At 37.2% G+C, this 14307-nt stretch overlaps 3 protein-coding genes across 3 annotated transcripts in view; 2 read left to right on the top strand and 1 right to left on the bottom strand.

The window, feature by feature from the left end:
- The first annotated feature begins 604 nt into the window (after nucleotides 1-604).
- LOC110057771 (small ribosomal subunit protein uS7) lies at nucleotides 605-4461 on the top strand. The gene is made up of 5 exons (XM_020764362.1): nucleotides 605-759; nucleotides 2314-2400; nucleotides 3306-3428; nucleotides 3819-4046; nucleotides 4345-4461. Exons 1-5 carry the CDS (start codon nucleotides 622-624, stop codon nucleotides 4411-4413), a joined length of 645 nt encoding a protein of 214 aa, XP_020620021.1. The 5' UTR covers nucleotides 605-621; the 3' UTR covers nucleotides 4414-4461.
- A 638-nt stretch (nucleotides 4462-5099) lies between these two features.
- LOC110057770 (putative cytosolic iron-sulfur protein assembly protein CIAO1 homolog) lies at nucleotides 5100-12887 on the bottom strand. Its single transcript, XM_020764361.2, has 13 exons — nucleotides 12788-12887; nucleotides 12508-12584; nucleotides 11932-12013; nucleotides 11023-11103; nucleotides 10794-10913; nucleotides 8380-8468; nucleotides 8227-8288; nucleotides 7605-7681; nucleotides 7431-7493; nucleotides 6704-6791; nucleotides 6525-6588; nucleotides 6295-6354; nucleotides 5100-5590 (listed from the first exon to the last, which is right to left on the bottom strand). The coding sequence occupies exons 1-13, from the start codon at nucleotides 12822-12824 to the stop codon at nucleotides 5480-5482; spliced, it is 1011 nt and encodes a 336-aa protein (XP_020620020.1). The 5' UTR covers nucleotides 12825-12887; the 3' UTR covers nucleotides 5100-5479.
- Nucleotides 12888-12958: 71 nt separating this feature from the next.
- The window catches only part of LOC110057772 (cytochrome c), a 4803-nt gene continuing 3454 nt past the window's right edge, over nucleotides 12959-14307 (top strand). Inside the window, exons 1-2 of the mRNA XM_020764363.2 lie at nucleotides 12959-13069; nucleotides 13965-14055. Coding sequence (XP_020620022.1) covers nucleotides 13972-14055 — 84 coding nt within the window. The 5' untranslated portion in view covers nucleotides 12959-13069; nucleotides 13965-13971. The remainder of the gene's footprint in view (nucleotides 13070-13964; nucleotides 14056-14307) is intronic.

Raw genomic sequence — 14307 nt, 5'->3', positions numbered from 1 at the left:
GTCTGGTCCTTTGAACGTGATTGGTCAGTTTAGCCATGATGGTATTGGCTATAAGACTCTTGTAAAGTTTGCCGACAGTGATTGGTCGGCCATTATAGTAAATTTTAATTTGTTTATTGTTAGTCAAATAAAGTCAGTCTGTTTGAGATGTGTCTGTCAGTTGTATGCCGTGAGGCCTTTGCTCTAAGTTAGTGTACCACCTTGCAATATTTCAGCTGAAATGTTACTTTGGACGATATCTAACAATGGTTAGCACCCATTTCATCCATAGATGGTTGCAATTAAAATGGTTTTTCCCTTTATGACACATTCTTAAGAAGATCTACAGATATACGAAGGCAGCGTGGTCGAGAGGTTAGGGCACTGGACTTGAAATCCAGAGGTCATGGGTTCAAGTCCTGCTCTGACAACTATGCTGGAGTTGTTCCTTGGTAGACCCTAGTTCAACTCCTCGGCCCATTTGTAAATATATAACCAGCTGGTCTGCCTCTTGCCAGTTGGGATTTTTAACCATGTTATGTCATTTGTATTATTTGTTTCATCATTTGTTTCCATTGGCCCTGAAAAGCCCCATTGGGGGGAGTGGTCAATTGAGATATTTCTTATTTGTTTATCTTTACAATGTTTGTTAGTGTCATCATGTCTGATGAATGGGGAGTTGATGAGTCACCTGTAGTAGTTGCACCTGAAGTTCAAGATATTAAACTGTTTGGAAAATGGAGCACAGATGATGTGCAAGTCAGTGACATCAGCTTAACTGTAAGTGTTACATTCTTAACTAGACGCTCTAAGAGCATTTACTCAGGCTTCGTATCGCAAGTAAGCATACCAAACACAATAAAAACTTTACATTGTGTCTAGATACCCAGCAGCCGGGAAGTGTTTTTAGAAAACTAGACACCTGGCAGTCTGAAATCATTATAGAATTTCCACGAAATAACTCATTACTTAGAATAGAGGATCTTTGTCTAGAAATGTCAAGCAATTTCAGGTATTACTTTTGAGCTTGGACGAACTATAAAATCTCGATTTTCGACATTTTGTCCACAATGAAAATAATATTTTTTCAGAAATGCCAAGCAACTCTAAATAATGTTTTGGTTTTGAAGTGGACGAATTCTCCCAGCCATACTACAAATATCTTGACTCATGGGCAAGGTTGTTCAAAATACTAGCTACATGTACCCGGCTGTCAAAAATTCATAGATAATCAATTTCCACAAAGGTTATCGTTATTATTTGAAACCTTCCAAGAGTATTTGGGTATTTTGATCTTTGGTCATAAACACCATGCGATCGTGTTTTTCAATGATTCAAGTTTGCAAGTTGTCCGATGAACTTTGTGTGACTCACAGGCACAGTTTTTCAAAAAAACTATATATACCTGGCAGTCAAAGTCTTTCCGTTTTTCCACCAAAATGTCCATTTGAATCTGCTGAGAATGCTCGATCTCTGCATAGAAATACCAATGGATTTCCGAACTGCAATTGACCACATGACAAAAGTCCGCTACAGGTTGCGTGACATCAGTCTGACCTACTGAGTCACGGCAGATCTACTATTCTACTGTATTCTAAGAATTAAATGAATTATTCCATGGAAATTCTATAATAATTTCGGACTGCCAGGTCTCTAGCTTTTTGAAAACACTTCCCGACTGCCAGGTAAAAACAAATAAAAGAATCAGGATACTTTTTAACACAAAGAAGTTACGCTTAGATGTTTACTGTTCAAGTTGCTCTGTTGAGTATCCTCTTTATCCAGTTGCATGTTGTTTGCCTCATCTTCCAAGTTCTGCTTACGACGATTCTTTGATTTTTCAATGTCCAAGTTGTTCGTCTCTGCATCATAATTTGGTTTTTGTCTGTGTTTTCATAGTTTGAACTCGTAAATGGCTCCTTTGTTATCTCATGAGAATGAGCATGAACTTTGCTTATCCAGCAGGCTGTCAAGCAATATAATTCATGGGCCAACCCGTTCCGAAAGTGATCGACATCTTTGAGTCTTTCCCAAACACTCTTCACAAATCTCAGCATTCTCACGAAGAGCGAGAGCTGTGGCATTCTCATCCCCAGTTTCCTTGCACTACGCTAGGAACGCCTGGGACCATGACCCCCTAATTGGCGACCAAATACGATAACCACAACAACGAACGGCTTGCATTTTTAAACTCAGTCTTTCCTACGGAAGCCTGAGTAATTATTACATTTAGAACTTCATCCTCAAGTTAACACAATGCTATTTTCACCCATGTGTCATTTCAGATGACTTGAATTTGTTTTTGTTTGTTTTTTTATCATATCTGTTTTACAGGACTACATTGCAGTCAAAGAGAAGTATGCCACTTATCTTCCCCACACTGCTGGACGTTATGCCTCCAAAAGGTTTAGGAAAGCACAGGTAAGGGCAGCAAATCATTGGATATAACATACCATCAAGTTCAGTGCAAGTCCACTGAAATATGGAGTTTCTGGTTAGTTACTGCTTGGGACTGGCTATTTTTGTTGTATATGTTTTATATTTAAAATTTCAAACTGCTTGATTTTATTATTATTATTATTATTATTGTTATCATTATCATTATCATTATCATCATCATCATCATCACCATCCAACTACAGCAAATACTGTCCAAATAACAGTACAAATATACAGCGATATTGTACAGTAGAAAACCTGTTTGCCGTACAGGTCAGCACGCGCATGTAAAATTGTCACACTCTCCCTCTTTCATTGATAAATTTATTGACTACAGCTGTTGGATAATAAATCTCTTATTAGATGTTTTGGTGTGTAGTATCGCTGTATATTTTTACTTGTTGTTTGTATAAATATGGCACAACTCGTAAGAATATGCAGTGATACTACACACCAAAACATCTAATAAGATATATTTATTATTATTGTTATTATTGTTGTTGTTGTTGTTGTTGTTATTCTCTTATTCTGTATCATCTACAAAAAAAAAATTAGATTCCAGTAAATTTTAAAAGATAATGTCAAACCAACTGGTCATTTTCCTTGCCAGCTGATTAGACTCTATGTTGAATATTAAAGTTGAAACTCTCTACAATGACTAATGTGGATCAGAATAATTATCAGTGGTTGTTGTAGAGAAGTGGACATTTTAAGGATTCTTCAATGGAAGTAAAGTGTATGGATTGTTGCGCACTTGATCATGGCCATTGCGGATAGGTGGGCACTTTAATGACCACTTTAAGAGGCTGCCATTGAAGATTTGACTCACGCACTTTGTTTTGTCCAATAAACCGTGATCTTCTAACCAGACATGTTACTCTTTTTAGTGTCCCATTGTGGAGCGACTGGCAAACTCCATGATGATGCACGGCCGTAACAATGGCAAGAAACTGATGACTGTCAGAATCGTCAAGCATGCATTTGAGATCATTCATCTGCTGACAGGAGAAGTAAGGAAACCTGTATCTAGTTTATTTTGCATGTGTTGGGGCAGTGAATTAAATGGACATAGAAAATATATATGATATACTGTTATTTACCCTTGGCAGTGTTCATGGCACAAAGGCTAGTGGGGCCAAGCAAATAACTGAAACAAATAACTGAAATGGAACATACAGCTGCTGCTGGACCAGCTGTATGTCATTATTTCTTGCACTCAAATTGCTTACAAAAGTTGTTTGTCTCTTCATTAGAAAGAATAAAAACCACAGGTTTGACAGGCTGCTGTTGCATAAGATGAACATCATAGCTCAGTGCTGCCAGGAACATGGTTACACTAAACTAGTTTCCCCAAGTATAACGTACCCTTATGAAGCGTAAATTGGTGTCCTTTTTTCCAGAATCCTCTTCAGGTGCTAGTAAATGCTATAATCAATAGTGGCCCACGTGAGGACTCTACTCGTATTGGGCGTGCAGGCACTGTGCGACGTCAAGCTGTGGATGTGTCACCCCTGAGACGCGTCAATCAGGCCATGTGGCTGTTGTGCACTGGAGCTCGTGAGTCAGCCTTCAGAAACATCAAGTCTATTGCTGAGTGCCTTGCTGATGAGCTGATCAATGCTGCTAAGGTTTGTATTGCATCAATTTAAATTTGTGCTTCTAGTTGGCCAAAAACTCAAAACATTTCCGTAAACATGTGCTGATGCAAAATTAAGTTGAATTATTTGGGAGCTGGAAGGTCTGTGTTATTGAATATCATTGCATTTATTGGAGTTTATGCCATAGCTGATAACTGACAGCCTCTATCAGTACAAAACTCAAATAACTAAGTCCCCTCAGTGGAAGCTGACAACTCCCTTAAATGGCAGTTGTTCAAAACTTCCTATTTTTTTTCTCTTTTTGCTTATTATTGTTTTTATATTTCAGGGTTCATCAAACTCCTATGCTATCAAGAAGAAAGATGAGTTGGAGCGTGTTGCCAAATCCAACCGTTAAATTATCAACATGACGAAACTACTCAATAAAATTTGTTTCTGAATGATACATGTCTTGTGTTCATTAGTGGCTCATTCAGCATAGTATGAAGTGAAGAGTCAAGACTATTGTGAAAGAACTTTTTCTTATTAAGTTTTGCTAAGCTCAGACCTGTCTTTCCTCAGGCATTACACAAGATTCTACTGTTACTTACTTACTATCACAGGACACTACTTTAGGATGGAGGGAAAATTTCTTGTGTAAATTATGTACCGAAACAATAGTAGAGCCTGCACACAGACAGACATTCCTATTTTCTCTTTCTTAAGTCAGAGAACAGAGAGACATCTGTCTACAGGCTATGCAATCCATTAACTTATTGTCTAAATTAATCTCAGATTTGTATGTAGCACTTTCCCAAAGTGAGCCATAGGGGGTACTTCCCATATGAAAAGGTCAGGGATGTTAATTCAAATCTTCCAACGAGCATCCAGGACCTTTCCATAAGGGACTTCCCCCCTTCCCCCTACCTGGGGTTTCCTGTTGCATAATAGAGGATAACAGACATTGATGTTCCTCACATTATTTTATTTTCCCTGTTTGAGCCTGGAGGGTTAAATTGGTGAGCCAAAAATTCACCTTGGTATTGGTAAATAATGCAAGAATTTTACCACAGAGGAATAGACAACCATTTTCCACCACTGGTATTTTGAAAGTCAAGAATTACCTTTATTCCATTAAAACTGAAACTGTTTTTAGCACAGTTGTATTTTGACAACTTTATGAGGTGTTTGTTTAAATTACAATTCTGCTACAATTCACATCAATTTCATTTTGCCTGTTATCCTAAAATCCATCAAAAGAGCATTCTCACATTCAAACTTGATCCAAAATGTTACTGATTGATGTCTCTTTTCCTCACAAAGAACTTCACTCTGGGAGAATGCTTTTCACTACATCACCAGCTCCAGTAATGTAAGCTGTCTTAGAAAAGAGTCACTGGATTTTTTTTGCTTGATGCAGCACCAACCTTGCACATGTGTACAGTATAGTAAACAATGAGGATAGGGAGCTAGAGTGGGTTTTGTTAGTGTTGTGTGAATTTCCAAATTTTAATCGTGCCATCATCAGAGCATGAAGCTAGGAGGCCTGGTTCCTTAGGGTGCCATTTAACACCGTTGACATCTTGGCCATGTGCCTGTCAAAACAATAAACAGTAAGCCCATGTCTTGTTGGGGTAGATGTACTTACAGACAAAAGCGGAGGTCCAAATGACCCACAGCAAACTTGTAATCAGTAGTGTCTGGTGTACAGGATTTGAGTTTACAATTATTTGAGATTTCAAGTTTGCTCCACATTCATTTGATTGAGTGGATCATAGTTTAGCCCAGCTTTCACAAACAGAAAAGATGCACATGCACTTGATTTTAGATTTTTCCCTGAGTAACCTCACTAAGGACTGCAAGAGAACTGGAAATACAGATTGTATGCACCATACAATACTGGAAATATGTAACTAAGAGCCTGGATTCATTGCTTTGACTCTTATTTTTCAGATTGTATGCACAATACAATATATATTACAGATGCAAGAATTTCTGATCAATATGACCAAAATCAGAAATAACATAAAAAGGAGAGCTGTTTCAGGAAAGGTCCTACAAAGTGTATGTGGCAATGCCGTAAGGTACTACTGTATGGTGGTGGTTTTACGTCTGTTTGATCAAAGTTTATGGTGTATCGTTAGGATAGAACGAAAGGTCATGAATATGTGCATTTTAAAATGTCTCCTTCCTTTGCTCTGAAAAATCGTGAAAAATCACGAACACCTTTCAGTACTGTATGCATAATCATCTCACTTTTGCAGGACAACCTCTCTCCAAACAGCTGTATAATACAAACCTTTGTTTGAATGGCCACTTGGTGGAATGTTGGTTGATTTTTGTCACCGACAGAGACATCCTGGAAAAGAAAAATTGTATATCAGTTAAGTTATTGGTGAAAGACTGCATTAAACAATGCATCAATTTTTTTTCCTGCTTGCCCTTTTGGCTAATTATTACATGACCAGGGAAATATGTAAGACCAACTAGTAATCAGTGATAATTTATATTACACACACAGTTGATTACCTGTTCAAATATTCGTATACAGTCATCTCCAGCAGCTGTTGCTATGGCATCAGTGACAGGTGACCTGATCAAAGAAAAAAAACTTATAAATGTAGATTGCAAAACTGATCAGTTTCTAATGATTCAGTGCTGTACGGCATGTGAACAATTCCTTAACTCTCAATGTGTGAGTTACTTACCAGTGAACATCGTAAATGGTTCGGTTGTGATAACCTGTCAACACACAAACAGTCTTCCACTTTGGGTCACTTCCATTGGTGGTCACACCTACAGCACATGACAAAACGTTATAGCACAGTTTTCTAAATTATTGAAAAAAAAAAACAAAGGCTTTTTGGCTACATGACTACTAAAAACAGGGCAGGAGAAAGAACTCCCAAGAAACACCATTTGACTAAGCAATAAAAGTTACTGTATTGCATTGTGTTGCTTTTGAGAAAATTTCTTAATCTAAACACAGTAATAGCACTGGTAACATTTCCATTCACTTTTTGTTGTCATTCCCACTTGAAAACACATCCACCAACAATTTAACATCTTGTATTAACAGATATCTAGGCAACGCTAAACTGGGTTGCAAAAAAGATATACATGTAAGATCAGTGAAAAAAGAGATCAAAATAAGGACATAACATCGAAATTGGAATCTGCAATAGAAGAACAGAAATCTGATATACTACATCAGATTTGGCACAAAACAGATCAACACCATAAGGTTATGGTTCAGATCACAAGAAGAGTGTTCATGTGTGCTTGCAAGAAGTCCTCAATGTTAGCTTCCTGGAGTTACTCTTCAACCCAGATCTCCCATGGCCAAGCTCAAACAGAGTGAGATCTGGGTATGAGATTATCCTGGAGTAGCAATTAGAGTAGCAACAGATTGATGATAAACAATTCACAGCATACCTTCTTGGTTGCCAGGTTCATAACACTGCCATATTCTTAATGTTTTATCATCGCTACATGAGACTAAAAAAATACATTAATCAACACAATTTAGTTGATTTAGACTGTGTTTAAAACAATATTAGTAGTTTACTATTAAACAAATTACAGAACATTGCTGTACAAGTTACTAACTCAGCCTGTCTCCAGTTTTATCAAAACTAAGTGCCCAAACTGTGGCCTCATGACCTTCTAAAGTATCAAAACAAGACCTGAAAAGAAAATATGAAAAATTCTTAGCATGCATCACATTGGAAAATATTTATTGATAATAAATAATTATTTGAGATTAAGTCACTTAATATTATTTGAGATTATAAGTACATGTATAGTTCAATACATGTACTGATACAGGTACCCCGGGAGCAGAGTCAAGACTCCTATTGACAGATAATAAAATTCATAAAGTGCAGTAGTTTAGCACAGAAACTATACATGAATGTAGCACCAAATCAAAATATTTATCAAAATAATTACTAAAATATATGGCTTTCTATTTTGCTTACCAGGTCGTTTACAATAATTCATCCTTTCTCTGTCTAAAAGCCTCTTTTGAGCTCAATAGCTGTTATTACAGTTATCAGTGCTCTGACGTACAAACAAGGCAAAAGGGTCAACATTCTGCTTTGTTAATTGTATTGACCCTTTCACCTCATTTGTGTGCCTTTTTACATAGACGAATATTAATATTTTGACTGCAGACTCAACTGTAACAACAGCTATGACAGTACACAGAGTGTAGTTTGCGGCAACTTACCAATCATCATCATCTTCTTTGTACAGTTTAATTGTATCATCATAGCTACAGGATGCTAATATCTGACAAAAACATCAGTCAAAATTATTAGTCCATGGAGAATGTGCAGAAAATAGTGAAATGCCTAAAGCAGCAGTTTTGATCTGCACTGACCTCCTTGTGTGGATGCCATGTAACTCTTTTGACATCCTGTGAATGACTGTGAAGAACACTGGCACATTCATATTCATCATCCTCTTGAACTAAAAAACATTATTTTATGACTAGCTTAATTTTTGATCAACAACGATTTCTTAAAACATAAGCAGGCAAATACATGTATTAACATTGAAAGCCGATGTTTCAGCGTCATCGCAACACCATTCTCAAGTCAAAGTGAATAAAAAAATGTGAAGATTTGATTTATATACAGTCTCTACAAACTAGCATAATAACAAAGGATCACAAGTTCTTCAAGTGAATACCTTTGCGCAAATCAACAATTTCATGTGCTCACTAAATGTTCTAACAAATTTGATTGCCTAATTAAGGAGATGCTTTTTAGAAGAAAACTGAAACCATCCCTAAACATGCAAACGGACTCAATTGGGCAAAGGTATTCACTTGAAGAACTTGTGATCCTTTGTTATTATGCTAATTCGTAGAGACTGTATATAAATCAAATCTTCGCATTATTTATTCACTTTGCCTTCAAGTTGAAAATGGTGTCACGATGATGCCGAAACGTCAGCTTTAACGTTAATATTTGCCAGCTTATTTTTTGTTCCACTATTTGTTTGTTTTAACAAAAAATTTTCATCAAGCTTTCCTACATGTACCTGAAACAGTACACTGTAAACATCAATATCAGAATACAAATATGTACACAGTCTAGTCTATATTTTTTTTTCTGTAAATAAGTTCCATTCTACTTTTTAGGGCCACAGGGTGGAAACAAGCGTTCTCTTATCTTGGGAAATTCCCCTGTAAGCAAAACAATGAGTAATTTTCCACTAACAGGCCTTATCATGTGCATCAGATGCTCAAAATTCATCCCCACTAGCCTTGTCTACATTAAATCTTTCCCACTCCTTTCACCTTCTTGTACTTTTGACATGGCATTCTTTACTTTCCTCTAACACCTTTGCTGCTTTGAGAATTTGTTCGTGACAAAATTTACAAGTTTTTTTTATTTATTTATCCATTATTTGGTATCATGATTTCTTTTTTCTTACTTTCTTAGCCTAGAATAGTGTCCCCAATGGCCAATTCCCTCTATGAGATGTACCTGCAGGGAATCATGATGGATGTATAAATTTTCATGAAAAGAAATATCCAGTCCAAGATGATGAATACAACTACAGTCGAACCCCTATTAAACAGCCAGCCCTATTAGGCAGCCAGTAATCAAAGTCCCGATGAGAGCTTTTTTATTGTGTTTACCTATGTGAAGTGGCCAGCCCCTTTTAAGTGGCCTGACTATTCATTTCCCCGAGGGCAGCCGTTGAATAGAGGGGTTGGACTGTACCATGATTTCCTGCAGGCACACCTTACAGAGGGAATTGGCCATACAGTAAGTTTGTTTTATTCTGTAAAGCTAAATACATTAGATCCACTGAAATAAATTCTATTCAAGAAAAAGAATACTCCACTTGTCTGAAGAAAATACCACTTTGCAAACTGAAAGTGACTTAATTAAAATTATTAAGACAAGCTCCAACTGATGTGAAGTTTATATGAAATAATTCATATATGAACTGCGGTTGTAGATGAAAGTGAAGAATGATCATCGCAGTTAATTTTCCAATTTAAGCAATTGGAAAGACGAAGCCTGAAAAAATCAGGGCTTCAACGGGATTCGAACCCATGACCTCCGCGATACCGGTGCGATGCTCTACCAACTGAGCTATGAAGCCACACATTGGGAGCGAGGTCAATTAGTTGAGTTCATATCTTCCCATGAGGAGTGAAATGATGTGAAGTTTATATGAAATAATTCATATATGAACTGTGGTTGTAGATGAAAGTGAAGAATGATCATCGCAGTTAATTTTCCAATTTAAGCAATTGGAAAGACGAAGCCTGAAAAAATCAGGGCTTCAACGGGATTCGAACCCGTGACCTCCGTGAGACCGGTGCGATGCTCTACCAACTGAGCTATGAAGCCACACATTGGCTGAGCTATGAAGCCACTTTCATCTACAACCGCAGTTCATATATGAATTATTTCATATAAACTTCACATCATTTCACTCCTCACAGGAAGATATGAAATTAACTGTGATGATCATTCTTCACTTTCATCTACAATCGCAGTTCATATATGAATTATTTCATATAAACTTCACATCATTTCACTCCTCACGGGAAGATATGACTTCAACTAATTGACCTTGCTTCCAATGTGTGGCTTCATAGCTCAGTTGGTAGAGCATCACACCGGTATCGCGGAGGTCACGGGTTTGAATCCCGTTGAAGCCCTGAGTTTTTCAGGCTTCATCTTTCCAATTGCTTAAATTGGAAAATTAACTGCGATGATCATTCTTCACTTACAAGTTCCAATTGTTATGGTTTTTAATGGAACATACCTTCCCATATCCAAACACTCTTATCTCTTCCACAAGTCGCAATTAATGATCCTGAAGAACTCCACACAACTGACTTGACCTCATTCTCATGTCCTTCAAGAGTAGCATTACATTCAAACTCTAAAAATTCATAAATTAATGGTAAGCAAAATTTAATCCATCAGTAATATTACTGAATAATAGACTTACTGAATGAATTTCCTTGAATGGCATATCTTGGTACACCTACCTCCACTGTTTTTGTCCCAAATGCAGACAGTTGCATCAAAGCTGGCAGAAGCAAGGTACATACCACTTGGAGACCAATCAACTGAAATCATAAAAAAAAATCACTATGTGCAATCCGTTTTGGATAGATTTTTAGAATGATATAAAAATCATAGACAAATCGAAATTTGTACAATGACTATCAACTTTGTGTTACTTAAAGCTCCTTTACACATACGCATGTACAATTTCCATGAATACTGATAATTGTATAAAAGGAAAATTATTAGTGTAAGTGCTCATAAATTATACAGCAATCTCATTCCTACGGTCGCTACTATTTTCACTCCAAGCTGTGGACAGGAAAGACTCTGGAAATGAGATTGGCAATGCAGTGCAATACTAGGAGCGTATTTACTGAGTGGTACACATGTAGCACCAGATGAGAAAATATTTAGCTTAAGATCCACAGATTGAGCCTGGGAGCCAACTATTAATTTTCTTGTCTTGCCCAACCTTGTTAATGTGCATGACAGTGTATTAGACAAGTTCTTTTTGTGGCAAATGAACAATGGTGACCATGATGATGATGCTAATGATGCTGAAGATGACGATGACAATGACTCTGACAGCAATAACGATGATTATGATGATGACCTCAGTCAGTCAACAAGTATGTTATTAAACCACCTTTACTAACTTCAATTTTGTTTGAAGTCATGAAGATTTCATGGTGAACAGTCTGAATAGCCCTTTTTACAGTTCCTGACGCCATATTGTGAATTGTTACTCAGCTCAGCTCATTACCTATCTGGCCCTATAGACATCAGTCTATGACAAAGTTTTTCTACAGGATTCCACGAGCAAGACTTATTGGTGGAATGATAAAGTCATTCAATGTGATCATAGTAAATTATAAAATCATCCTGACCTGATCTGATTGTCCTCTGATGTCCATCTTCAAGAATTGTTTTGCATACCCACTGGTCTCCTTCTTTACCCCAAAGACGAATGTGTTCAACACAACCAAAGAAAGATCAAAACACATGGAAGTTGAACAATGGCAAGTCATTTAAATCAGACATCAAATGTCTGACTATCTACTGATAAATCTACCTCAGTAAAACAGTACACCAACTTCCTTACAACATGTTTTCTTACATTTTGCAAATAATACAAGCTATTAGATACTAAATATCAATTTTGTTGCACAAATTCTCCAAATCCAGTTTTTATCTCTCAAGGCAAGTTTTGTGATCTGAGGAATAAATATTAATTTAGAACAGGATTAGAGCAGAAAAGGATTAGATCGGAGGATTAGAACAATGCAAATAAAGATATGGTAACGAGTAATAAAAAAAGTGTATCCTGTCACGAACATGGGACAAAGAGAAAATCTCGAGTCCCTGATCGGATGGAGACAGGTCTTGCCTGCTAGCACTGCTTGTGACTGATAAAAAAAAGTAAATTTTAAGCTCGGTAGAGAAATCAGAAAGATGAATGGTATAGTTTTATCTCCTCCGCAGCTTGCTAGGACTGTCCCAGAAGGGTTCCAGCACACTGACCAGATCCTATCTTCATGACCTGTAACAAACACATCACAGACGAAATGAGACAGTGAGCTCGCTGTAGAATATCCTGGCTGCTAGAGGGTTTTTTTTGTAGAACGGTGTACAACAAGCATGTATGCAACGAGCTGGAAATGAGACTTATATCTTGGAAAGACAGCGAAAAACTCAGCAGCTGTCACTTAATAGCTGTTAACTCTAAACATAAAACAACAATACCTTTTAGCGTTTGCACAAGCTCCAAATTTCCAGACATATTTTTAAACTCTCTGAAGAACAGAAAACTTCCAGGCGTAGCTTGCTGTATCCCAGAATGCTATGTATGCAATAATGAGCCCGCGAGCTGTTACTAATCATGAATAAGGAGCATGCGCATTACGCATATTACATAAGCTGTGACGCAACCGAACCTTGTTCTTTCAAATTTGTCGCTCGGAGGAAGTGTGAGGCAATACTGATTGTCGATTACAACTTTTTTTAAAACGCAGTTGTTTATCAAAGGTAAGTATAAATTGGTTAGCCAGGTTAATTTTCTCCTTATAGTCTTCGTAAGGATTCATTTTAATTGTATTTTATCTACAAAGCTTCATGACATGGTTGCATGGCACGTGTGAATGTGCGGAATTTACCGGCTTGTATTTGACTCGTGTCGAAGTGAACGTTCATGTTCACCTCCGCGGTATCTTGCTCGCTTGCCTGCTTGATTCCCTCCTCGTAAGAAATCTTGTCAAACACTGTTTAGACTTCTAAAAATCTTATCTGGGGGAGTGGTTTGTCCCGCCGTCAGTGTATCGATCAGATTTCAACGAATTTTTGCCGGTTTCAATCGTAATCCTCAATTTCGTGATCATGAAGCTGAAACGTCACAAAGATCACTAAACTTTTATGTTTTTTTGAGGTTAATATGTAAGTTTGATTTTGCCCGTTGCTTGAATCTCACATGATTTTCCACGTTCTTGCTAATATTCTTCCGGGCTGTGACGTGTGCTGCGCATATAGTTCCTTGTTTTAACGCATCGGTTTGAATACCGGCATCGTTGATCACTGTTCCTGAGTTGTGCTTTGTGTCACTTAAAGGAAACAATTTCTGCAGTACAAATCGAGATGTCTCTTGGATTGACACTCGCCTGACCCTTTTTATCTGTTTGTAACTTCATCAATGCATTTCTTACATAATAGTTTTGAGAATTCAGCTCAATATCCCCTTTGTGAATATGTCTGTCACTTGCCTTAGCAGAGTATGTCAATACTGTCTCCAGAAATTAGATGCATAAAGGGCTGAAACATTGTTGTATTGAGTCTTGGAACTTGAGGCATTACAGAACTCTTAAACAAATATAAAGTATACAAGTCCAGTTGGTCTTAAAAAATATTTTACTTGTTGACTTGCATTCAGGAGCATAATGGGAGATATACCAGAAGGTGATGCAACTAAGGGAGCCAAGATCTTCAAAACTAAGTGTTCACAGTGTCACACTGTAGAGAAGGTACATCTCTAATTTGTTCTACATGTTTGGTGTTGTAAAACCCTGTGTCATGGACCTAGAATTTGATTCAACATACATGTAATATAACTTTTGTTAATTCAGGACTTACTTGTGTTTGCAGCAACATCAGCTGTGGAGAGCTCAAGCTTCAATTTTCTTGTGATATACAGAGTTCTAGTGTAGAACTTGCTTGACTCCTTCATAAAAGCTAGGGAGCTAGCAACCCACAGTGGCAACGACAATGATAATGTC

The sequence above is a fragment of the Orbicella faveolata genome, unplaced genomic scaffold, assembly GCF_042242905.1.
Source record: "Orbicella faveolata isolate gen_17 unplaced genomic scaffold, um_ofav_v1 contig_37, whole genome shotgun sequence".
Classification (NCBI taxonomy): Eukaryota; Metazoa; Cnidaria; class Anthozoa; order Scleractinia; family Merulinidae; genus Orbicella; species Orbicella faveolata.
The sequence above is the reverse complement of the archived record's forward strand: the minus strand, read 5'-3'. Positions and strand labels throughout refer to the sequence as shown.

Coding starts and splice junctions, on each gene's coding strand:
- LOC110057770 (XM_020764361.2), bottom strand. CDS start 12,824: ATGTCTGGAAATTTGGAGCTTGTGCAAACGCTAAAAG. Junction 8,289..8,379: donor CATGGCATCCACACAAGGAG/GTCAGTGCAGAT, acceptor TGTTTTTGTCAG/ATATTAGCATCCTGTAGCTA. Junction 7,494..7,604: donor TAAAACTGGAGACAGGCTGA/GTTAGTAACTTG, acceptor GTATTTTTTTAG/TCTCATGTAGCGATGATAAA.
- LOC110057771 (XM_020764362.1), top strand. CDS start 622: ATGTTTGTTAGTGTCATCATGTCTGATGAATGGGGAGTTGATGAGTCA. Junction 2,401..3,305: donor AAAGGTTTAGGAAAGCACAG/GTAAGGGCAGCA, acceptor TACTCTTTTTAG/TGTCCCATTGTGGAGCGACT. Junction 4,047..4,344: donor AGCTGATCAATGCTGCTAAG/GTTTGTATTGCA, acceptor TTTATATTTCAG/GGTTCATCAAACTCCTATGC.